Source organism: Salmo salar, chromosome 27 (assembly GCF_965601325.2).
Source record: "Salmo salar chromosome 27, fSalSal1, whole genome shotgun sequence".
Classification (NCBI taxonomy): domain Eukaryota; kingdom Metazoa; phylum Chordata; class Actinopteri; order Salmoniformes; family Salmonidae; genus Salmo; species Salmo salar.
The window spans coordinates 26,332,049-26,356,536 of NC_138317.1; the positions used below are offsets into that span (position 1 = coordinate 26,332,049).

Sequence of the window (24,488 nt, forward strand, 5' to 3'; positions counted from 1 at the left end):
AGAGAGAGAGGGTAGAGAGAGGGTAGAGGAGGGAGGGAGGGAGAGAGAGAGAGAGGGTAGAGGAGGGAGGGAGGGAGAGAGAGAGAGAGGGTAGAGGAGGGAGGGAGGGAGAGAGAGAGAGAGGGTAGTGGAGGGAGGGGGAGGGAGAGAGGGTAGAGGAGGGAGGGAGGGGAGAGAGGGTAGAGGAGGGAGGGAGGGAGAGAGAGAGGGTAGAGGAGGGAGGGGGAGAGAGAGAGAGAGAGAGAGGGTAGAGGAGGGAGGGAGAGATAGAGAGAGGGTAGAGGAGGGAGGGAGAGGGTAGAGGAGGGAGGGAGAGTAGAGGAGGGAGGGAGAGTAGAGGAGGGAGGGAGAGTAGAGGAGGGAGGGAGAGTAGAGGAGGGAGGGAGGGAGAGTAGAGGAGGGAGGGAGAGTAGAGGAGGGAGGGAGAGAGGGTATAGGAGGGAGGGAGCAAAGGTGGAGTGCTAGAAGTGCAACATAAGTAAGGGAGAGGAAGGGAGAGAGAGGAGTTATTGCTGGGCGTAGTAGCATGGTTTCTGCTGTCGGTTGGAGTAGGGATAACAGAGGGGAGGGATGGAGGAAAGAGGAGTGAGAGTAGTTATTGTTGTGGGTAGTATGGCTGTGGTGGTGGTTGCTGGGGCTGCTGTTGGTAGGTGTAGGGGTGCTGCTGTGTGGGGGGGACCCCAGGGTAGACCCCCTGTCCGGGTGCTGGGGCCTGCTGATAGGGGACGTAGGGCTGCATGTTAGGCTGCATAGTGGGGGGCATGTTGTACTGGCCATAGGCTGCATACGGGTTATAGCCCATAGGCATCTGGTAGGCATACCTGGAGATACAGAGAAAGACAGGTTAGTGTGTATAAAAATGAGAAGACAGGGAGAGTTAGAAGAGAGAGAGAGTTAACAGAAGTGAGACGCACACAGCCTGCCAACTGGGACAATAACAATATTGATTGATTTGATTGACTCACCCGGGGTAACCCTGGTATGTGGGGTAAGGCGGTCCCTGGGCCTGTGAGGGAGGGGCCATGGGTGGGGGGTTTCCTGGTTGAGGCTGGTTACTGGGAGGGTTGCCTGGTGTGGAGGCGCCCTGGGGGGTGAAGGCAGGGGGAGGGGGCCGCTCGGGAGGCTGGGCCTTCACCTGGGGCTGCTGAGGCTGCTGGAAACGGAGGAGGGAAAGATCAGAGGTCAATAAAAAAAATCTGTCAAAACAGATAAATAGCAAACCTTGTGACAACTGCTGATATAAAGGGGTTAACAGATATTTCTTTGATTGCTTGAAAAGGGATATTTTTACAACGTCACAATAAGAGACAATATTCCGGTCATGTTTCTGTCGTGATTGAGGGAGTTGGTCAGGCTGAACCTGGGTGCGTCGGGCTGTGGCCCGTCAAGACCAGGTAAAACTGCTCAAATCAAACAGTCATTGTCAACAAGGCAGCATGGTGCATCGTTCACAAACATACAATATATGTTTGAATTTTCAAACTAGTTTTCCTTGGTAAGATAAAGCACACGTTTATTTTATCAAGAGCAAACACTTTAGCGTGTGAAAATGCAAATCGTAAGTCATTACTCCATGTGCTTCACATACGTCACTCTGTTGAGCCGGCTTCGCTATCGGCTTTGATAGGGCCACACGACTCCCACCCGGGAGACAGCTCGGTTACAAAACTAATGCAATCACTTTCACCCGATGCAAGTTTCACCCACCCAGTAAACCGGGCAAGTTTAATTGAATCCTCACTGGCACAGAGCTGCCCTCTGATTGGCTCCTCCCTCCAGCCCACCCAGCTGTGATTGGCTACTTACGAAGACAGTCCTTGGTGCGGGGGTTGGTCCAGTGGCGGTGGGGGTGGGGTTAGTCTGGTAGGCGGGGACAGAGAAGGACGGGGCACTGGGCTCTCTGGCGATGCTCTGCTGCAAATCCCTGGGTGGGTAACAACAGCAATGTCAGTCAGTGGTCACCAAGGCAACCCCAACATCAGTTGCTCGTCATGATCACTTCTAGTTCACATAAATCACCAATCACATAAAAACATAATCAATGATATTTCACTAATAACATAATACAGTGATTATTAGAAATATTCATAACAACTGAAGCATCGTGACTGAGACCACATACTTCAGCAGTTCATCCCGTTCTGTCTTACGGGCGAAGACGATGTCACTGCACTTGTTCTGGAACTTCAGCAGGATCTCTGTGAGGTCATTGTAGAACTACAGAGAGCGAGAAGGTGATTGGTCAGACTGAGAGACAACCAAAGTCAACCAATCATCAAGCCCTTGTCAAGTTCAGCCGGTTGTGTTTTTCCGGGGTTAGAACAAAAATGTGTATTGTTGGGTGACACCGTCTTAGAAACAGCCCTCCTTTTCCCTGGACAACCCACCCATTCCCTAGAAACAACCCTCCCTGCCGTTCCCTAGGCGACAGTTACCTTGGTGCCCTCTTTGAGGTTGCTGGTGATCTCGACGTAGCTGTCGTGGGCCGAGGCCAGCTTCTTCAACACCTCCTCACGCTCATTAGCCTCCGAGTTGGACTGCTTCAGACTGGAGAACTCCTGGTGAGATGCCTGTGGGGGAGTCAATCAACAGTTGGAGATGGAAGGAGAGAATCGATAAAGTAACATTTCTCACCACCTGAAAAAAGTATTTGTGGAAATTGTGTATAGGGGTGTTTAGGCGAGGTGTGTCTGTGTGTGTAGCCTACCTGCACGTTGCCCAACAGCTCTTCCTGAGAACGGAGGCTGGCTTGAACCCTCTGGCTGTAGCTGCCGTATGATTGGTCCAGCTGGCTCATTGACAATGCCTCCTCATTGATGGCCCCGTCCTGAGCCAGAGCTGTCAGGAAGCTGGAGGACATGTCAAAGGTCACGCACTTAATCTCCGTCTCCAGCGCCTCCCTCTCCCTTTTCACCTCCTCTAGCTGGGACAGCTGAGAACGCAACACACTCACAACCTAGAGGGAGAGAGGAGAATACACAGTTAGAGACACACACACACACACACACACACACACACACACACACACACACACACACACCACACACACACACACACACACACACACACACAATCCCTCACCTCGCTGCCCTGCAATGTCTTAGTAGGGTTGGCTGAAGGTATGGCAGCGGTGAGTTCAGCCTCAGGTTTACAGAGGAGAGCGATCATCTCACAGTGTGTATTATAACGCTCCCTGACCACCTGGTCAGCCTGCACTGCCTTGTCCAACACACTACGGAAGTTACCACCCTCTGGACCGCCGGAGGTAGAGAAGCAGAAATAAATATCATTCGATTCCAAGGTAGTACACAACACCACACATATCAGTATGTTTGTTTTTGGATGTGTGTGTAGGCATGAGTGTGTTAGTGTGAGTACCCGCTCTGAGTGGTTTGTAGAGGTCTTCAGAGGGAGTTCTGTTCCAGCGTTGGCTGAACTTGGATCTCAGCTCGCTGTCTGTCGACTCCTCATCATCCAGCATCTTCAGAGACTACAAACACACACACACACACACACACACACACACACACACACGACACACACACACACACACACACACACACACACACACACACACACACACATGTAAACATCATGGGTATACGAACGTGTGTGTGTGTGTGTGTGTGTACACACACACCTCATCCAGGATCTCTCTGTTGCGTGTCAGTAGTTCCGGCAGGTCTCTGATCAGTTGCTCTATGCTCTGCAGCCCCCCCTGCTGGACGATGGCATGGGCCTTTTCAATAATGGATTGTGGGATAGAATCTCCAGACAGGTCCTCCAGGGCCGCAGGCAGGTTCAGAGACGCCAGGACACTGTTGTTAAATTATCAATACATGATCAATATAGACATGCCAACACACTCTTTAATTATTAACACAATTCACCACCAATAAATACGACATACAGTGTACAAAACATTAAGAACACCTGCTCTTTCCATGACAGACTGACCAGGTGAATCCAGGTGAAAGCTATGATCACTTATTGATGTTAAATCCACTTCAATCAGTGTAGATGAAGAGGAGGAGACCAGGTTAAAGAAGGGTTTTAAGCCTCAAGGCAATTGAGACATGGATTGTGTATGTGTACCATTCAGAGGGTGACAAAATATTAAAGTTCCTTTGAATGGGGTATGGTAGTAGGTGTCAAGCGCACCGGTTTGTGTCAAGAACTGCAACGCTGCTGGGTTTTTCACACTCAACAGTTTCCTGTGTGTATCAAGAATGGTCCAACACCCAAAGGACATCCAGCCAACTTGACACAACTGTGGGAAGCATTGAATCAACATGGGCCAACATCCCTGTGGAACGCTTTCCACACCTTGTACAGTCCATGCCCTGACGAATTGAGGCTGTTCTGAGGGCAAAAGGGGGTGCAATGCAATATTAGGAAGGTGTTCCTAATGTTTTGTACACTCAGTGTATGATGACGTAACCTGTTGATTTGATTGACAATGTAATGTGGCGCAGTGGTCTAAGGCACTGCATCACAGTGCTAGCTGTGCCACCACAGACTCTGGGTTCGAGCCCAGGCCGCAGCCGGCCGCGACCGGGAGGTCCATGGGGCGAAGCACAATTGGCCCAACGTCGTCCGGGTTGGGGAGGGTTTGGGATATCCTTGTCTCATCGCGCACTAAATCAAATCAAATTTGATCAAATCACTAGCGACTCCTGTGCTGGGCAGTGCATGCTGGGCAGTGCATGCTGACCAGGTCTCCAGGTGTACGGTGTTTCCTCCGACACATTGGTGCGGCTGGCTTCCTGGTTGGATGTGCGTTGTGTCAAGAAACAGTGCGGCTGGGTTGGGTCGTGTATCGGAGGACGCATGGCTCTCGACCTTCGCCTCTCCTGAGTCCGTACGGGAGTTGATGAGACAAGACTGTAACTACTAATTGGATACCACGAAATTGGGAAGAAAAAAAGGGGTTAAAAATAAAAAAATGAATAAAATGTAATGTATTGAAATCAATAGAGTAGCCAAAAAAACTATTGAATTGTTAAATGATCAAAGTAACATCCATACCCGTTGCAGAGGTTAGTAGCTTCCCTCATGGTTCCTACCAGTCTGTTGACGGTCTCAGCCTTCCTCTGGCTGTACACACTCATACTCTGCTGCACAGCCATGGGCACCATCTTCTCAAACAAGTCATATACACACACACACACACACACACACACACACACACACACACACACACACACACACACACACACACACACACACACACACACACACACACACACACACACACACACACACGTCACAAACTAACCCACACATTTACAAACTCTTTTAGACATCCACACAAAAAGCAAAAGTGTGCCCCCCCCCCCCCCCCCCGCGAACTTGGTGCTGAGTGGTCGTGTGTGTACTCGGTCTCTCACCAGTGAACTTGGTGCTGAGTGGTCGTGTGTGTACTCGGTCTCTCACCAGTGAACTTGGCGCTGAGCGGAGGCGTGATGGCGGTAGCCTTGACCAGCGCTGCCTTGCCGATGTGTTCCAGGTCTTTGACCTCAGGGACGCGGTCGTGGTAGATGAAGTCGTTGTCCTTCTTAGCGGCGGTCAGAGCACGGCTGATCTTATCACTAAGGTCTTTCACACTGACGTACTCATCATAGCGAGACGCTACCGTTTTCACCAGCTCTGTAGCATGCTGCAGGGAAGGAGGGAAGAGAGGAGTGCATGATAGTCGGATCCTTCGCACTGTCAATCATAAAGCAGGGCTAGAGTCTTCACTAATTAGTTTGCTGAGGGATGGAGAGAACGAGAGAATAGAGAAGAGAAAACAAAGTCTGAAGACTTTGGTTGAGTGGTTGTGTTTACAGTGGCAAGAAAAAGTAGGTGAACCCTTTAGAATCACCTGGATTTCTGCATAAATTGTGTCATAAAATCTGATCTGCTCTTCACCTAAGTCACAACAATAGACAAACAGTCTGCTTAAACTAATAACACACAATTACATGTTTTCATGTCTTTATTGAACACACTGTGTAAACATTCACAGTGCAGGGTGGGAAAAGTATGTGAACCCTTGGATTTAATAACAGGTTGACCCTCCTTTGGCAGCAATAACCTCAACCAAACGTTTTCTGTAGTTGCGGATCAGACCTGTACAACGGTCAGGAGGAATTTTGGACCATTCCTCTTTACAAAACTGTTTCAGTTCAGCAATATCCTTGGGATGTCTGGTGTGAACCGCTCTCTTGAGGTCATGCCACAGCATCTCAAATCGGGTTGAGGTCAGGACTCTGACTGGGCCGCTCCAGAAGGCGTATTTTCTTCTGTTGAAGCCATTCTGCTGTCGATTTACTTGTGTTTTGGGTCGTTGTCCTGTTGCATCACCCAACTTCTGTTGAGCTTCTATTGGCAGACAGACAGCCTTACATTCTCATGCAAAATGTCTTGATAAACTTGGGAATTCATTTTTCCGTCGATGATAGCAAGCTGTCCAGGCCCTGAGGCAGCAAAGCAGCCCAAACCATGATGCTCCCTCCACCATACTTTACAGTTGGGATGAGGTTTTGATGTTGGCGTGCTGTGCCTTTTTTTCTCCACACAGTGTTGTGTGTTCCTTCAGTTTCATCTGTCCACAGAATATTTAGCCAGTAGCGCTGTGGAACATCCAGGTGCTCTTTTGCAAACTTCAGACGTGCAGCAATGTTTTTTTTGGGACAGCAGTGGCTTCTTCCGTGGTGTCCTCCCATTAACACCATTCTTGTTTAGTGTTTTACGTATCGTACTCGTCAACAGAGATGCTAGCATGTTCCAGAGATTTCTGTAAGTCTTTAGCTGACACGCTAGGATTCTTCTCAACTTCATTGAGTGTTCTGTGATGTGCTCTTGAAGTCATCTTTGCAGGATGGCCACTCCTAGGGAGAGTAGCAACAGTGCTGAACTTTCTCCATTTATAGACAATTGGTCTTACCATGGACTGACTTTTAGAGATACTTTTGTAACCCTTTCCAGCTTTATGCAAGGCAACAATTCTTAATCTTAGGTCTTCTGACATCTCTTTTGTTTGAGACATGGTTCACATCAGGCAATGCTTCTTGTGAATAGCAAAATCAAATTTTGTGAGGTTTTTTTGTATTAAATGGGGCAGGGTAGCGCTAACCAAAATCTCCAATCTCGTTTCATTGATTCGACTCCAGGTTAGTTGACTCCTGACTCCAATTTGCTTTTGGAGAAGTCATTAGCCTAGGGGTTCACATACTTTCTCCAACCTACACTGTGAAGTTTTTAATTATGTATTCAATATAGACAAAATACAATAATTTGTGTGTTTTTAGTTTAAGCACACTGTGTTTGTCTACTGTTGTGACTTAGATGAAGATCAAATTTTATGTCAAATTTATGCAGAAATCCAGGTCATTTCAAAGGGTTCACATACTTTTTCTTGCCACTGTATTTGGTCATAGGAAAATCACTACATTTTCAGGTCAGCTACACTGTAAGAACCACTGAGTTAGAGTTGCGCTGTGTGTGTGTGTGTGTGAGTGAGTGAGTGTGTGTACCTGCAGGCGAGCGATCTCCTCCCCAAAGTGTTTCTTCTGCTTGGCGAGGATAGACTGGTGTAGCTCAGCGTTGGCCTGCATGATGCAGTGTTTAGCTGCCAGCACCGGCAACACCTCCTGGAAATAAATACACTGACCAGGGAGAAGCAACCACAGAGCAGTGCGCATACGCACGCACGCACACACACACGGGGCAAACCATCCACAGGGCAAACCAAAACACATACACGCAAACAAAGGGAAAACCAAAGAACAACACCGCCAAGAGCAAATCACGAACGAGTTTCACGTCACAGAAGCCAAATCAGGAACACGCGCACACACACACCACCACGAGGGATGCAGAGAGCGGAGGATAACGGGAGAGAGAACAGGACAGGACAGGCAATGAGTGAGTGATTAACCTTTCTGCAACATTCACCCAAACTATTACAAAGTAGTGTGTGTGTGTCTGCAAAGTCCAGCCCATGTATTCCCACCCCAGACCGTGTGTGTGTGTGTGTGAGAGAGTCTGTGAGCGTCTTTTAGTAGTAAGACAGGTCAGTCAGATTTCAAACACACATCATTTCAGAAGCTCATTATTAGGTAGTGAGAGACCAGTAAGAATGGGAGTGAGACCGTGAAAGCACCAATGAGAATACAGCCCAAGTAGTGAACAAGAACAACCAATGAGAAAACATCCCAGGTAATGAATAACAAATCAGAATGGAGACTATGGTAATCAACCAATCGGAACAGAGATAGAGAAATGGGGAAAGTTACACACCCTGAGTGTTATCCACACACACGCACACTCACACACACACACTCACACACACCTTGGGCAGGTTCTCTTTGTACTGGCACTGCTTGAAGGCGTCGCTGTAGAAATCTGCCGCCTGATTGGCCAGTTTAGCGATGATGGCGTCCTTCATCTTATCTGTAGGGCAAACGATACCATGGTTACTTGATTTATGCACACACACGTGTAAAGTGTGTGTATAGCATGCGTGTGTGTGTGACGTATCTGTGTACCTGAAGTAGCCTTGAGAAAGAAGACTTCCTGTGCCTGAGCCAGCATGATGAGACTGAGGGTTCCTACGGTCTCAGGAGAGATGTCCATTGTAGGCTCTCTGTTCAGAGCCGACAGCACTGTGTCCTTAATGTGACCAAATGCTCCACTCGCTAACTGGAGGGGTGGAAGAGGGAGAGAGAGTGTATGACAGAGAGAGATGGAAAGACAGACAAGGGCAGGGGGGGGGTTATTGGTTATATTATTACTACGTAGAATTTAAGTATTATTATAAAAAAGGTAGTCATTGGCTGTAATATCATTAGCAGTACTGTAGTAATACCTGGTAGTAATATCAGTCTTACTATAGATTATGGTAGTATTTGGCTGTAGTATTAGTAGTACTGTAGTAATTAGATGTGGTATAAATAGTAGTGTTACTATAGATCCTGGTATTATTACTATAGTAGTACCTGGTAGTATTTGGCTGCGGCCTTCAGTCCTTCATCGCTGTCCAGGTTTTGTTCTGAAGCGATTTGACTTGCCAACGCTGCTCCATTGAACAACACACATGTCTTCTCATAGCCCAGACTGGCCAGGGCTAAAACACACAAACACACACCTGTCCATCAGGCTGACATACCTCACAATAGGGTTACAGAGATCCACCTCTCGCTGTGAGATAGCACACGCCAGCCCAGCTTTACACATGCCATAGACGGGTAATAATTGAAGTATGTTGCAGGGTTTCCATTAGGAACATTTGGCACTGGACAAGTGACCTGAAAGATTTGACATTTATCTGACATTTGAGAAATGTACCAGTCATCCATATGCATTGGGAAAGTAAGCCATTAGGGCATCCATCCACGCAGCCAGCGCAATCAATAAACAAGGGCTATTGGCCAAATGAGCCACACTTACGTGTCCTTAAAACCAGCCTTTTAACAAAATACAAAAACACTATCCCTTGTTTCGATGTTTAGCATATGCAGAACTTTATAGCCTATTGTTTTATTGGTTTTTACTTTCCTCAAATATCAATTGTCCACCTCACGGTTTAGCTGTCAGAGATTTGATCACTAAATACATCAGGGCATTGCATTCATAGGCCTATAGGTGTCTACTGTAAGATATTAATATTTAAAAGATCAAATGCGCTAAATAGACCTTACAGTGAAATGCTTACTTACAAGCCCTTAACAATCAGTTAAAAAAAAGTGTTAAATTATTTACTAAATAAACTGACGTAAAGTAAAAAAAATAACAAAACTGTTAAAAGAGAAACAATAAAATAACAGTAGCGAGGCTATATAAAGGGGTACTGGTACAGAGTCAAGGTTAGTCGAGGTAATATGTACATGTAGGTAGAGGTAAAGTGACTAAACATAGATAATAAACACAGAATAGCAGCAGCGTAGAAAATGGGGTCAATGCAAATAGTCCGGGTAGCCATTTGATTAGCTGTTCAGGAGTTTTATGGCTTGGGGGTAGAAGCTGTTAAGAAGCCTTTTGGACCTAGACTTGGCGCTCCTGCACCGCTTGACATGCGGTAGCAGAGAGAACAGTTTATGACTAGGGTGGCTGGAGTCTGACAATTTTTAGGGCCTTCCTCTGACACCACCTGGTATAGAGGTCCTGGCCCCAGTGATGTACTGGGCCGTACGCACTACCCTCTGTAGTGCCTTGCGGATGGAGACCCGAGCAGTTGCCATACCAGGTGGTGATGCAACAAGTCAGGATGCTCTCAATGATGCAGCTGTAGAACTTTTTGAGGATCTGAGGACCCATGCGAAATCTTTTCAGTCTCCTGAGGGAGAATAGGCATTGTCATGCTCTCTTCACAACTGTCTTGGTGTGTTTGGACCATGATAGTTCATTGGTGATGTGGATATCAAGGAACATGAAGCTCTCAACCTGCTCCACTATAGTCCCATCGATGAGAATGGGTGTGCTCAGACCTTTTCCTGTAGATCATGATCATCTCCTTTTCTGGATCACATTGAGGGAGGTTGTTATGCTGGCACCACACTGCCAGGTCTCTGACATCCTTCCTATAGGCCATCTCATCGTTGTCGGTGATCAGGCCTACCATTGTTGTGTCGTCGGCAAACTTAATGATGGTGTTGGAGTCGTACTTGGCCATGCAGTCATGGGTGAACAGGGAGTACAGGAGGGGACTGGGCATGCACCCCTGAGGGGCCCCTGTGTTGAGGATAAGCATGGCAGATGTGTTGTTACCTACCCTTACTACCTGGGAGCGGCCTGTCAGGAAGTCCAGGATCCAGTTGGAGGGAGGTGTTTAGTCCCAGGGTCCTTAGCTTAGTGATGAGCTTTGAGGGCACTATGGTGTTGAACACGGAGCTGTAGTCAATGAATAGCATTCTCATATAGGTGTTCCTTTTGTCCAAGTGGGAAAGGGCAGTGTGGAGTGCAATAGAGATTGCGTCATCTGTGGATCTGTTGGGGCGGCATGGAAATTGGAGTGGGTCTAGCGTTTCTGGGATAATGATGTGAGCCATGACCAGCCTTTCAAAGCACTTCATGGCTACAGATGTGAGTGCTATGGGTTGGTAGTCATTTAGGGAAGATAGCTGGGTGTTCTTGGGCACAGGGACTATGGTGGTCTGCTTGAAACATGTTGGTATTACAGACTCGAACAGGGAGAGGTTAAAAATGATAGTGAAACACTTGCCAGTTGGTCAGCGCATGCTAGGAGTACACATCCTGGTAATCAGTCTGGCACTGCGGCCTTGTGAATGTTGACCTGTTTAAAGGGGTTACTCACATCAGCTTCGGAACGCGTGACCACACAGTCGTCCGGAACAGCTGGTGCTCTAATGCACCAGTGTTGCTTGCCTTGAAGCAAGCATAGAAGTGATTTAGCTCGTCTGGTACGCTCGTGTCACTGGTCACCTCGCGGCTGTGCTTCTCTTTGTAGTCCGTAATAGTTTGCAAGCATTGCCACATCGGACAAGCGTCGGAGCCAGTGTAGTACAATTCAATCTTAGTCCTGTATTGATGCTTTGCCTGTTTGATGGTTGGTGGTGGGGCATAGCGGGCTTTCTTAGAAATGTCCGGGTTAGAGCCGCTCCGGGGCGCTCTACCCTTTAAATAGTGCGGATGTTGGCTGTAATCCATGGCTTCTGGTGGGGGTATGTACAGTACCAGTCAAAAGGTTGGACACACCTACTCATTCAAGGGTTTTCCTTTATTTTCAATATTGTAGAATAATAGTGGAGACATCAAAACTAAGTTCATTAGAGTTAACTGCACCTCAGAAATTGCAGCACAAATAAATGCTTCACAGAGTTCAAGTTACAGACATCTCAACATCAACTGTTCAGAGGAGATTGCGTGAATCAGACCTTCATGATCGAATTGCTGCAAAGAAACCACTACTAAAGGACACCAATAAGAATAAGAGACTTGCTTGGATCAAAAAACACGAGCAATGGACATTAGACCAGTGGAAACATGTCCTTTGGTCTGATGAGCCCAAATTTGAGATTCCAACTGCTGTGTCTTTGTGAGACGCAGAGCAGGTGAACAGATGATCTCCGCATGTGTAGTTCCCACCGTGAAGTATGGAGGTGGTGGTGTGATGGTGCTTTGCTGGTGACACGGTCTGTGATTTATTTATAATTCAAGGCACACTTAACCAGCATGGCTACCACGGCATTCTGCAGTGATATGCCATCCCATCTGGTTTGCACTTAGTGGGATTATCATTTGTTTCTCAACAGGACAATGACCCAACACACCTCCAGGCTAAGGGCTATTTGACCAAGAAGGAGAGTGATGGAGTGTTGCATCATGTTAGTCATTTTAGCAGACGCTCTTATCCAGAGCGACTTACAGTAGTGAGTGCATACATTTCATACATTTTTCTCAGATGACCTGGCCTCCACAATTCACCGGACCTCAACCCAATTGAGATGGTTTGGGATAAGTTGGACCACAGAGTGAAGGAAAAGCAGCCAACAAGTGCTCAGCATGTGGGAACTCCTTCAAGACTGTTGGAAAAGCATTCCAGGTGAAGCTGGTTGAGAGAATGCCAAGCGTGTGCAAAGCTGTCATCAAGGCTAAGGCAGGCTACTGGGTTAGCAGTTTTTTTGTTACTACATGATTCCGTATGTTATTTCATAGTTTCGATGTCTTCACTTTTATTCTACAATGTAGAAAATAGTAAAAATAAAAGGAAAAAAAAACCCTTGAATGAGTAGGTGTTCTAAAACCTTTGACTGGGACTGTACGTACGGTCACTGTGTGGACGATGTAATCGATTCACTTATTGATGAAGCCAGTGACTGATGTTGTGTACTCCTCAATACCATCGGTAGAATCCAGGAACATATTCCAGTCTGTGTTAGCAAAACAGTTCTGTAGCTTAGCATATGTGTCATCTGACCACTTCTGTATTGAGCGAGTCACTGGTGCTTCCTGCTTTAATTTTTGCTGGTAAGCAGGAATCAGGAGGATAGAGTTATGGTCAGATTTGCAAAATGGAGGGCGAGGGAGATGTTTGTACGCGTCTCTGTGTGTGGAGTAAAGGTGGTGTAGAGTTTTTTTCCCTCCTCTGGTTACATATGTAACATGCTGGTAGAAATTAGGTTAAAATGGATGTAAGATTCCCTGCATTAAAGTCCCCGGCCACTAGAAGCACCACCTCTGGATGAGCATTTTCTTGTTTGCTTATGGCCTTATATAGCTCGTTGAATGCCGTTTTAGTGCCAGCATTGGTTTGTGGTGGTAAATTGACAGCTACGACAAATATAGATGAAAACTCTCTTGGTAAATAGTGTGGTCTACAGCTTACCATGAGAAACTCTACCTCAGGCGAGCAAAACCTTGAGACTTCCTTAATATTAGATTCCGAATAGCAGCAGTTATTTACAAATAGACACCGACCACTGTCTTACCGGAGGCAGATGTTCTGTCTTGCCGATAAACGGAAAACTCAGCCAGCTGTATGTTATCCATGTACTTATTCAGCCACGACTCAGTGAAACATAAGATATTACAGTTAATGTCCCGTTGGTAGGATAGTCTTGATCGGAGCTCACCCAGTTTATTATCCAATGACTGCACGTTGGCTAATAGGACTGATGGTAGAGGCGGACTACCCACTCGCCGTCGGATCCTTACAAGGCACCCCGACCTACGTCCTCGCTATCGCCGTCTCTTCTTCATGCGAATGACGGGAATTTGGGCCTTGTCCGGTGTCTGAAGTAAATCCTTCGCATGTACACACGTTAAAGAAAAGAATCTCCGTCAAGTACGAGGTGAATAATCGCTGTCCTGATTTCCAGAAGCTCTTTTCGGTCATAAGAGATGGTGGCCGAAACATTATGTACAAAATAAGTTACAAATAACGTGAAAAACACACACACAATAGCACTATTGGTTAGGAGCCCGTAAAACGGCTGCCATCTCATCCGGTGCCATAAATATAAAAGAAAGAAAAGCTTAGGCCTAGCCCCAGAGAGTGATGGAGATATGCTGGCGGAATGATATGACAGGACATGCATTTCTTTATCCTTGTCAGATATGCTACTGCGTCTGCTATACAGATATATACAGCTAATTCGTACATTTTCTATCAGAATATTTTTTTATAAAGATAAGCATTATATTGTTAGATTACAGGAGTAACTCTGGTAGGCCTAAAACATTCTTCCTCGCCTCAAGTTCAAGGAGTGTAAGTCAGTTGGACTGCCGGTACGCACTGCCTTCATATCATAGGCTGGCAGTATAATAGCCAGACCAAAAGTAATTAAGTCCAGCCATTGTTTATAGAGTAAATACGAGTAGGATATTATATTGCGGCTAACACAACATTACAGTTGGAACTTAATTTAGCTAAAGAAAATGGCTCAACAGAATTAAACAAAACACTTAAAAACTTTTTTAAACAAAAGCTTTGAACAGGCTATGACAGCAATAGGCGAACGATATTAATTTTACAACAGGCCTACTTATAACATAACTAAACACAGAGCATACAATTAAAAAGACAAATCAAACTGAATTTAGCCAACAAAAATGACTAATCAGAATGAAACAAAACATGTTTTGCATATTTAAAGAACTGGTTTAGATGAATAAATAGGCCTAAAATAATAACAATGAGCGAGTTGCACAGTAGCCACAACAACGTTTCTCTCATCTTTGTCACCTACAATATTAAAACTTGTCCATCCGGAGGACATTCCCCTTGTAGGCATACTCTCTAACTTCCATTTTATTTAAATGCAAAAGGTCTCCATCTTCGCAATCAACAGTAGCCTAGGCCAAAGCTCCTCTCTCCTTAGCAGCAGGTGCATGTACATAAGGCAGAGTGTAATGAGTGAGAGAATGGTGCTGAAGCGCAAAATCTGGGTTCATGATAGGCAGCCCTGGGCAGTTTGGCCGTCTACGATTTAATTTATTGTCACTTAATTTATTTGATCGGCCAAAAGCCGGGTAACGGAAACCCTGATATGTTGAAAAAGACAAGGAGCGAACACCCATCATATAATATAACTGCCTCCTACACCTACTGGAACAACCATGCCCGCAGGCCTCGTATGTGTGTGTGTGTGTGTAGCGTACCTAGTTTGACTGAGCCCCCGAACAGTGAGCCCTTATCAAAGGCATCTTTCCATGTGAAGGTTAGACACAGCTGCAGGAACACAGAAAGAGAGATTAGCAACACCATCAAACAAACCTTATTTTTTATTAGCATTTCATGTGTGACGTGATTCTCTGTACCACGCAGACACATACTGTATTCTATTGTTTTCAGCAACAGTGTGTATTTTGTATTGAGTGGATGAGAGGTTATATGTACCTGGTTTTCAGAGAAGGGAAACTTGGGCTCCACGGCACACAGCTGATCATAATACCTACAGAAAAGAGAGATGGTCAATAACACAGTCAATAACAACTAGGCTTGGGCGGAATCCAGATTCTCACATCTGCCTTGTGCCATACCAGGATACTCTGGAATTTTGTATTTTTATTGAACCTTTACTTAACTAGGCAAGTCAGTTAAGAACATTTAGTTAAGTCAGTTAAGAACACAATTATTATTTACAATGGATGGCCTAGGAACAGTGGGTTAACTGCCTTGTTCAGGGGCAGAACGATAGATTTTTACCTTGTCAGCTTGGGGATTTGATCTAGCAACCTTTCGGTTACTGGCCCAACGCTCTAACCACTAGGCTACCTGCTGAATGCTTATGTAAATGTGATATTTCAGGGTTGTTTTTATTTATACTCAGTAAGCACCTTTGGCAGCCTCGAGTCTTCTTGGGTATTACGCTACAAGCTTGGCACACCTGTATTTGGGAAGTTTCTCCCATTCTTCTCTGCAGATCGTCTCAAGCTCTGTCAGGTTGGATGGGGAGCGTTGTTGTACAGCTATTTTCAGGTCTCTCCAGAGATGTTTGATCGGGTTCAAGTCCGGGCTCTGGCTGGGCCATTCAAGGCATTCAGAGACTTGTCCTGAAGCCACTCCTGCCTTGTCTTGCCTGTGTGCTTAAGGTCGTTGTCCTGTTGGAAGGTGAACCTTCACCCCAGTCTAAGGTCCTAAGCAGGTTATCAAGGATCTCTCTGTACTTTGCGCCATTCATCTTTCCCTCGATACCGAATAGTCTCCTAGTCCCTGCCGCTGAAAAACATCCCCACAGCATGATGCTGCCACCACCATGCTTCACCGTAGTGATGGTGCCAGGTTTCTTCCAGATGTGACGCTTGGCATTCAGGCCAAAGAGTTCAATCTTGGTTTCATCATACCAGAGAATCTTGTTTCTCATGGTCTGAGTCCTTTAGGTGCCTTTTGACAAACTCCAAGCGGGCTGTCATGTGCCTTTTACAGAGGAGTGGCTTCCGTCTGGGCACTCTTCCATAAAGACCTGATTGGTGGAGCGCTGCAGAGATGGTTGTACTTCTGGAAGGTTCTCCCATCTCCACAGAGGAACTCTGGAGCTCTGTCAGAGTGATCATCGGGTTCTTGGTCACCTCTATGACCAAGGCCCTTTTTCAACAGATTGCTCAGTTTGGCTGGGCAGCCAGCTCTAGGAAGTGTCTTGGTGGTTCCAAACTTCTTACATTTAAGAATGATGGAGGCAAATGTGTTCTTGGGGACCTTCAATGTTGCAGAATTGTTTTGGTACCCTTCCCCAGATCTGTGCCTTGACACCATCTTGTCTCGGAGCTCTACGGACAATTCCTTCGACCTCATGGCTTGGTTTTTGCTCTGACATGCACTGTGAACTGTGGGACCTTATATAGACAGGTGTGTGCATTTCCAAATCACGTCCAATCAATTGAAATTACCACAGGTGGACTCCAATCAAGTTGTAGAAACATCTGAAGGATGATCAATGGAAACAGGATGCACCTGAACTCGATTTCGAGTCATATTTTTATTTATTTTATTTCACCTTTATTTAACCAGGTAGGCTAGTTGAGAACAAATTAGTGCCTTTGATATTTTAAGTAGAAATTTTGCACAAATATTTGAAAAGCCTTTTAGATTAAATTAAGTTTCCTTCAATATAGTCAACAGGGAAAATTCAATAAATCAGATTTTTTTATATGAATAAAGCATCCTCTGTGACTTCTAGGAAGATTTTAACCAGTTAACCCCAAAATGTCTCCAAGTTTACACCATCATTGTAAAGCCCTAGTTATTCTGAAGATTATTATTTATTTAATGTGATTCAGTCTAAGGTCAAATAAACATGTTCCTCATTTTAAGGTCAACCCTGTTACATGAACGTAACTCTCGTTTAAATATGGTGAAACTATTCCTTAAAAAAAAGTAATAATTCTAAACAAACATTGACCATCTAATAGCGAAATCAAAGTGTTAAAGCAGATGAGCTCGTTCTACTCCTTTTGGCCAAATTCTGGTGTTTTGTGGTGAAAAACTGAGCAGGTCGAGCATAACACGTCAACCCGTTACCCATAGATAGGAGGCTAGAATATATATATATATTTTTTTTTAATATTTAGAAATATATATTTTTACTATTTTATTATAGGGCTGTGACGATACCAGTGTCACAATATTTTTTCTATGGCAAAAATGTAAACACGAACCAGTCCAAACTCTTTGGTCCTTTAAAAAAACATCTGTATGTAAAATATTGCATATACATGGAAAATAAATAAATGTGACTCTGGATGACAACATAATGTTGTTAGGGCGGTTTTCCTAAAGAAGATAAATCCACTTTGTGTATTGTTTCCTTGCCGCGACACTAATGAGTATTGCAATTAGTGATACACCGATGACATTTTTGGCCGATATCCAATATTTTCCTTGCCCCCAAAAAATGATACCGATAACCGATATTTAAAATGTTAGCGGCCTTTTGAACATTCTAGTACAGTTAAATAGTTAACACACACATGGACGCAGCGGTCTAAGGCACTGCATCTCAATGCAAGAGGCGTCACTACAGTCCCTGGTTTGAATCCAGGCTGGATCACATCCGGCCGTGATTGGGAGTCCCATAGGGCGGTGCACAATTGGTCCAGCGTCGTCCGGGCCGTCATTGTAAATAAGAATTTGCACTTGCCTAGTTAAATAAAAGGTTACACACACACACACCAAAAAGTTATTTTGTTGGCATTTATGTGTCCCCATTACCAGTAAAACATAATCAAAACCTATTTCTTTCACTTACTTGCTGTGCTGTTTCATTGTTCAGTCGTTTCATTCTCAACCAGGATTTCTATGGAACGCCGTTTGAGTCTTTGCGTATCAAAAAAGATACGTCAACTAACACTACATAATCTGTTTCAGTAGCTATAGTTAGCTAGCTAGTATAATTATGCTAGCTAACTATATAGCTAGGTGTCATCATCTAAAATAACCCTAATTTATAAGACAGTTCTTTTTTTATTAATGGTGGTTGGGACCCATCTCTGTGAAGCTAGCCACAATAAGGATTAGCCACAATAGTGGACTTTGCGGTTAGCCTTCAAAATAAAAGTATGGCATAATTCTACTAGTGTATTTATTTGCATCACTGTCAATTACATACTTTTATTTTGAAGGCAAACCGCAAATTCCACTATTGTGCCTAATCCTTATTGTGGCTAGCTTCACAACACATAACCCAGTCCGGTCGAGCCTCACTAGCCAGATGAAGCTAGCTGGCTGCTTATAACGTTAGCTTTGGGCAACAGGGTTAAGTAGCTGGCTAGTTATTTATTTTCATGAACCGAAGTTAAATTTCATTGTAAACACATTGTTCGTGGCCGGTGTTTGCTTGTTTGCAGACTTTTTGTACAGCTTTGACAGTGCTACTGTATCTTTTTTGACACGCAAAGACTCAAACGGTGTTCCATAGTATGTAGGTCGTGAAGCTAATAGCAGTGAAGCTATTACTGTGTAACTCCGGTAGGGCAACATCGGAAAAATAGCGCACTTGGTAGTGTTAACCGGTGCTCGACCAGTTGGCGAAAGCCAACATCACCCACGACAGAGAACGGTTGATTATCAAGGGCAATGAATTCCATTATCTTGGCTTTAATGGATTTCGCCTTTGAGTTGTTTCGCTGAAATTTTGACTTATTGACTGCTCGAGCCACACAGCAGACATTGTTGGCTAGTTTAGGAATGCTGTGTTGCACATATAGCGCAAAATGTTACGTCATGTACCTTCGTTATATAGGTATGCACGTCAGCTGTGACATGGTTTTGCACATCGACCGATACCGATGGTGGCATTTTTAGCTAATATCCGATGTGTTCACCAATATATCATACATCCCTAATTGCGATACTGGTATTGTCCTGGACAAAAGGCACCTAATTGGCGGAACAACCCTTGTACTATAGTTGACTCTCAGGTCAGAGAGAGGTAATGAAGGAATGTGAAGGAAGGATGGAATGAGGGGTACTTGCAGAAGTGCAGTGTGAGAATGGGAAAAGAAGGAGAGAGGGAGGGTAGAAGAGTAGGGAGGAAGGGAGAGGGAGGGTAGAAGAGTAGGGAGAGGGAGGGTAGAAGAGTAGGGAGGAAGGAGAGAGGGAGGGAGGGTAGAAGAGTAGGGAGGAAGGGAGAGGGAGGGTAGAAGAGTAGGGAGAGGGAGGGTAGAAGAGTAGGGAGGAAGGAGAGAGGGAGGGTAGAAGAGTAGGGAGGAAGGAGAGAGGGAGGGAGGGTAGAAGAGTAGGGAGGAAGGGAGAGGGAGGGTAGAAGAGTAGGGAGAGGGAGGGTAGAAGAGTAGGGAGGAAGGAGAGAGGGAGGGTAGAAGAGTAGGGAGGAAGGAGAGAGGGAGGGAGGGTAGAAGAGTAGGGAGGAAGGAGAGACGGAGGGTAGAAGAGTAGGGAGGAAGGGAGAGGGAGGGTAGAAGAGTAGGGAGGAAGGGAGAGGGAGGGTAGAAGAGTAGGGAGGAAGGGAGAGGGAGGGTAGAAGAGTAGGGAGGAAGGGAGAGGGAGGGTAGAAGAGTAGGGAGGAAGGGAGAGGGAGGGTAGAAGAGTAGGGAGGAAGGGAGAGGGAGGGTAGAAGAGTAGGGAGGAAGGGAGAGGGAGGGTAGAAGAGTAGGGAGGAAGGGAGAGGGAGGGTAGAAGAGTAGGGAGGAAGGGAGAGGGAGGGTAGAAGAGTAGGGAGGAAGGGAGAGGGAGGGTAGAAGAGTAGGGAGGAAGGAGAGACGGAGGGTAGAAGAGTAGGGAGGAAGGGATAGGGAGGGTAGAAGAGTAGGGAGAGGGAGGGTAGAAGAGTAGGGAGGAAGGGAGAGGGAGGGTAGAAGAGTAGGGAGGAAGGGAGGGTAGAAGAGTAGGGAGGAAGGGAGAGGGAGGGTAGAAGAGTAGGGAGGAAGGGAGAGGGAGGGTAGAAGAGTAGGGAGGAAGGGAGAGGGAGGGTAGAAGAGTAGGGAGGAAGGGAGAGGGAGGGTAGAAGAGTAGGGAGGAAGGGAGAGGGAGGGTAGAAGAGTAGGGAGGAAGGGAGAGGGAGGAGAAGAGCGGTCGCTAGGTGGGTGCACTGAAGCGTTTTAGGTACAAACAATGATTACCATGGTTACACTAAGATTAGCAAGGTTGTGACTACCTGGTTATGCTATGGGACCAAAGTATATACAGAGTTTGCATTTTTGGGTACATTTCCATTGGATCCATTACACCGGGGTAGTTAGTGGAACATGCGCACCTCAAGTATTTGATGGAAAACAAATAATTATTTACAGTTTAGAGTTCTGTCCTAGCCAGGTCTGCTGGTGACTAGACTACTGCTGCTGACACAATGGCGGTCTGTCTGCAGGGCTGTGAAAGGGATATTGAATACAAGGCCCGTTGCCATAGCTACCTGGCACATGGCTCACTCTGTACATGAGCTGAGAGCTAAGAGGCTACATTGCTAAGATTCACCTCCTAGGCATCTACCCACTCTGTATTGCAAAGCATAGCCAGAATGTTAACATACTGTAGGCCAGCAATAGCATGTCCCTATCCCACCTTGTAGTTAGGAAGCCTATGCTAACAATGAATAAGTTCCTCCAGCAAACACCCCTTAGAGCAAACAGAGATGCCAAGGCTCTATTGTAATGCACTAGTATTAAATAATGCTCTATGGACAATACAATGCTAAACTATTAGTCAATTGATTCTATACAGGGGAGCAAAGTCTAAATCCTGCTCATATCACTAGTAGCCTAGTATATAGAATAGATGACTGGCTGGAGAAACTGGGGATAGAAAATCAATAGGTCACCACTCCAATAGGTCACCACTCCAAGAAAATCAGAGGATAGAAAATCAATAGGTCACCACTCCAATAGGTCACCACTCCAAGAAAATCAGAGGATAGAAAATCAATAGGTCACCACTCCAAGATGTGTGTGGTGATATCACACAGGACTGGAGACACATCTTCTTTGGTAGGGTAGAGGAGGTTTGTTAACCAAATAACAGTCCAGTTTCCTCCATGGAACTCTATGCAAAACATTCCTACCATCTCCCAGTGTGGGTATTCTTTTTAGATGAGATGGCTCGGATTTAGCTGAATAATGCCTCTGAGGCAGGCAGACTATATTATATGTACATGATATAGCATAGCCTATTTCTACTCTGAAAGTTATGTAGTGTTGAATCCTCCCACCTAGATCTTGGATCAGTTGAGTATCTATCAAGAAGCGATAGTGAGGGACCTTCCAAGAGGTCTGAGTCTTTATGGCACAGGAGGTAATGCTAGCCATCCTGAAACCACCCCCACATAACCCTCCTGAAACTAAGATTACTTGTATAATGTTATAATAACATATCAATAAACACTCACTAGAAACATGGAGATTTTGATGACGTTAGAAAATTTGACAATGACACATTCAAATTTGATATTGGGGCTGGTCAAACTGACTCATGAGGATGCCAGCTGGGAAATACCCCTGTCAGAAGATAGATACCCTACCATTACACTTGTTTACACATCTGCACTGTAGTCTGAATGCAACTATGGTTACATTAAGACACTGTGGAGCGGGCGCAAGATATGGGTCAGAAAAAGTACCTCAATGCAGGGATAGGATATGCCACTGTAATCCACATTTTACCTTTATCCACACTGCTCAATCGAGAAGATTGAAATACTGCTTGTTTTCCCATAAAACTGCCCTTTCCGTCCCCAGGCTAGTTAGCAAAATGACTGCGATGGCTACTGCTAGTTAGCATGAGGACTACAGGGCATTTTTCAATCTTCTCAATGGAGCAGTTTGGATAAAGGCATATTTTGGAGTACAGTGGTATATCCCATCCCCATATCTGTGCAGGCTTTATGGTGTCTTAATAGAACCATGATTGCGTTCTGACCTCAGTGCAGTGCACTGTAAACAAGCGTAACTGTAGGGTCGGTAACTTCTGACAAGGAAATAGCCATTACTTAATTGCCACTGGTTTATGCTAATGTTTATTGGAATTGGCTAACATGAAAGTTAGTTAACTACCTAGCTAAACAAGCTAGCTAGTTACTTTACTAATTGACAGCAGGTTCATTTCACATGTAGAAATCGTTATTGAGCAATTACAGTAGGCATCACATGGACATTGATTGTCAATGCGTTAACTTGTCATAAATTGTTAAACACATGACTCAAAAGGGAAAAAGTGCTTCCGAGAATTTCAGGGTGCGGCAATGGAGTTAACTAGCAGCCTAGCATTTCCAAACAAGTGAAATAGCTAGTTAAGTGTTAGGTGGCTAGCTGGAGTTAGCTAGTTACGTCAGTGCGGCAGTATTCAAACCTCAGGAGGATTTCCAGCGAGCTTTCGTGTTTGTCGAGCGGCCTCCCCAGAGCACTCTTGCGCAGCTTGTTCAACTCCTCCACGGATCGGATATACTCAGCTTGATCCTCGCCCGTTGGGTATGTCGCCGTAACGAATTTCGAGAGCGGTTTAACTAGTTCGACTTCAGACGACTTCTTTAACGGGACAGAAATAAAAGTCGCCATTTTTGGCCCGCGAAAAGTAACAAATAAAATGTGAAACGACTATCAATCGGACAAAAACAACAAGCGACTCCTCACTTCCTGGATTCTGCTGCAAACGTCAGAAGACGTTGACGGATAGTGCGAGCTGCGCAGACGCAGTGAGGGCTGGACAGGGGCAAGACAGGTTTCTGATATCTCGATGTATTTTTTTCTTCATCTTATTGGATGCTAACATTAAGGGCTATATTTAGACAGGACATGTCTATGATTATTTATATTTTAAAGGTGCAATATGCAGAAATCGCTCCGCCATTTCCTGGTTGCTAAAATTCTAAAAGTTTGCCTAATTTCAGTTATGTAGTGTAGAGAATCATTGTACGATCTTAACTGCTGTGAAATATATTTTCAATAGCCAAAAATATTGTATTTTCAGCTGTTTGAAGCTGGTGTACAAAACCAAAAGTACAAGAAGCAAAAATATACTTAAGGGACACATACAAATAGCGCCCATTGAACATATCTACTGCTTCTGAGGCCTTCTGAGACTCTATGTGAATTTGATCAGGTTGCCCAAAAAATACATATTACAGCTTAATAAACTCAGCAAAAAAAGAAATGTCCTCTCACTGTCAACTGCATTTATTTTCAGCAAACTTAATATGTGTAAATATTTGTATGAACATAAGATTCAACAACTGAGACATTAACTGAACAAGTTCCACAGACATGTGACTAACAGAAATTGAATAATGTGCCCCTGAGGGGGGTCAAAATCTAAAGTAACAGTCAGTATCTGGTGTGGCCACCAGCTGCATTAAGTACTGCAGTGCATCACCTCCTCATGGACTGCACCAGATTTGCCAGTTCTTGCTGTGAGATGTTACCCCACTCTTCCACCAAGGCACCTGCAAGTTCCCGGACATTTCTGGGGGGAATGGCCCTAGCCCTCACCCTCCGATCCAACAGGTCCCAGACGTGCTCAATGGGATTGAAATCCGGGCTCTTCGCTGGCCATGGCAGAACACTGACATTCCTGTCTTGCAGGAAATCACGCACAGAATGAACAGTATGGCTGGTGGCATTGTCATGCTGGAGGGTCATGTCAGGATGAGCCTGCAGGAAGGGTACCACATGAGGAAGGAGGATGTCTTCCCTGTAACACACAGCGTTGAGATTGCCTGCAATGACAAGCTCAGTCCGATGATGCTGTGACACACCGCCCCAGACCATGACGGACCCTCCACCTCCAAATCGATCCCGCTCCAGAGTACAGGCCTCTGTGTTATGCTCATTCCTTCGACGATAAACGCAAATCCGACCATCAACCCTGGTGAGACAAAACCGCGACTCATCAGTGAAGAGCACTTTTTGCCATTCCTGTCTGGTCCAGCGACGGTGGGTTTGTGCCCATAGGCGACGTTGTTGCAGGTGTTGTTACACATGGTCTGCCTCTGTGAGGACGATCAGCTTTCACTCATGTCTCCCTGTAGAGCTGTCTTCAGTGTCTCACAGTACGGACATTGCAATTTATTGCCCTGGCCACATCTGCAGTCCTCTTGCCTAAG

At 45.4% G+C, this 24,488-nt stretch overlaps 1 protein-coding gene across 2 annotated transcripts; it reads right to left on the minus strand.

Annotated features, from left to right (window-relative positions):
* Positions 1–316: 316 nt before the first annotated feature.
* pdcd6ip (programmed cell death 6 interacting protein) lies at positions 317–23,055 on the minus strand. Of its 2 annotated transcripts, none has more exons than XM_014178071.3 (18): positions 22,739–23,055; positions 15,344–15,398; positions 15,106–15,175; positions 8,985–9,112; positions 8,535–8,688; positions 8,339–8,439; positions 7,521–7,652; positions 5,437–5,659; positions 5,029–5,152; positions 3,641–3,818; positions 3,379–3,490; positions 3,082–3,251; positions 2,708–2,956; positions 2,436–2,570; positions 2,123–2,217; positions 1,807–1,924; positions 966–1,153; positions 317–821 (listed from the first exon to the last, which is right to left on the minus strand). In XM_014178071.3, exons 1-18 carry the CDS (start codon positions 22,942–22,944, stop codon positions 596–598), a joined length of 2,664 nt encoding a protein of 887 aa, XP_014033546.2. In that variant the 5' UTR covers positions 22,945–23,055; the 3' UTR covers positions 317–595. The 2 variants fall into 2 exon arrangements, with proteins under 2 accessions (XP_014033546.2, XP_014033548.2); XM_014178073.3 differs by having other exon boundaries at positions 7,521–7,637; positions 22,739–23,054.
* Positions 23,056–24,488: the final 1,433 nt, after the last annotated feature.

Bases quoted from the DNA above. Each gene is read 5' to 3' on its own strand.
- pdcd6ip (XM_014178071.3), bottom strand. From the start codon at position 22,944: ATGGCGACTTTTATTTCTGTCCCGTTAAAGAAGTCGTCTGAAGTCGAA. The intron at 1,925-2,122 runs GTATGTGGTCTC...TTACCCACCCAG, and splicing joins GAACGGGATGAACTGCTGAA to GGATTTGCAGCAGAGCATCG. The intron at 1,154-1,806 runs GTAAGTAGCCAA...CTCCGTTTCCAG, and splicing joins CCGCACCAAGGACTGTCTTC to CAGCCTCAGCAGCCCCAGGT.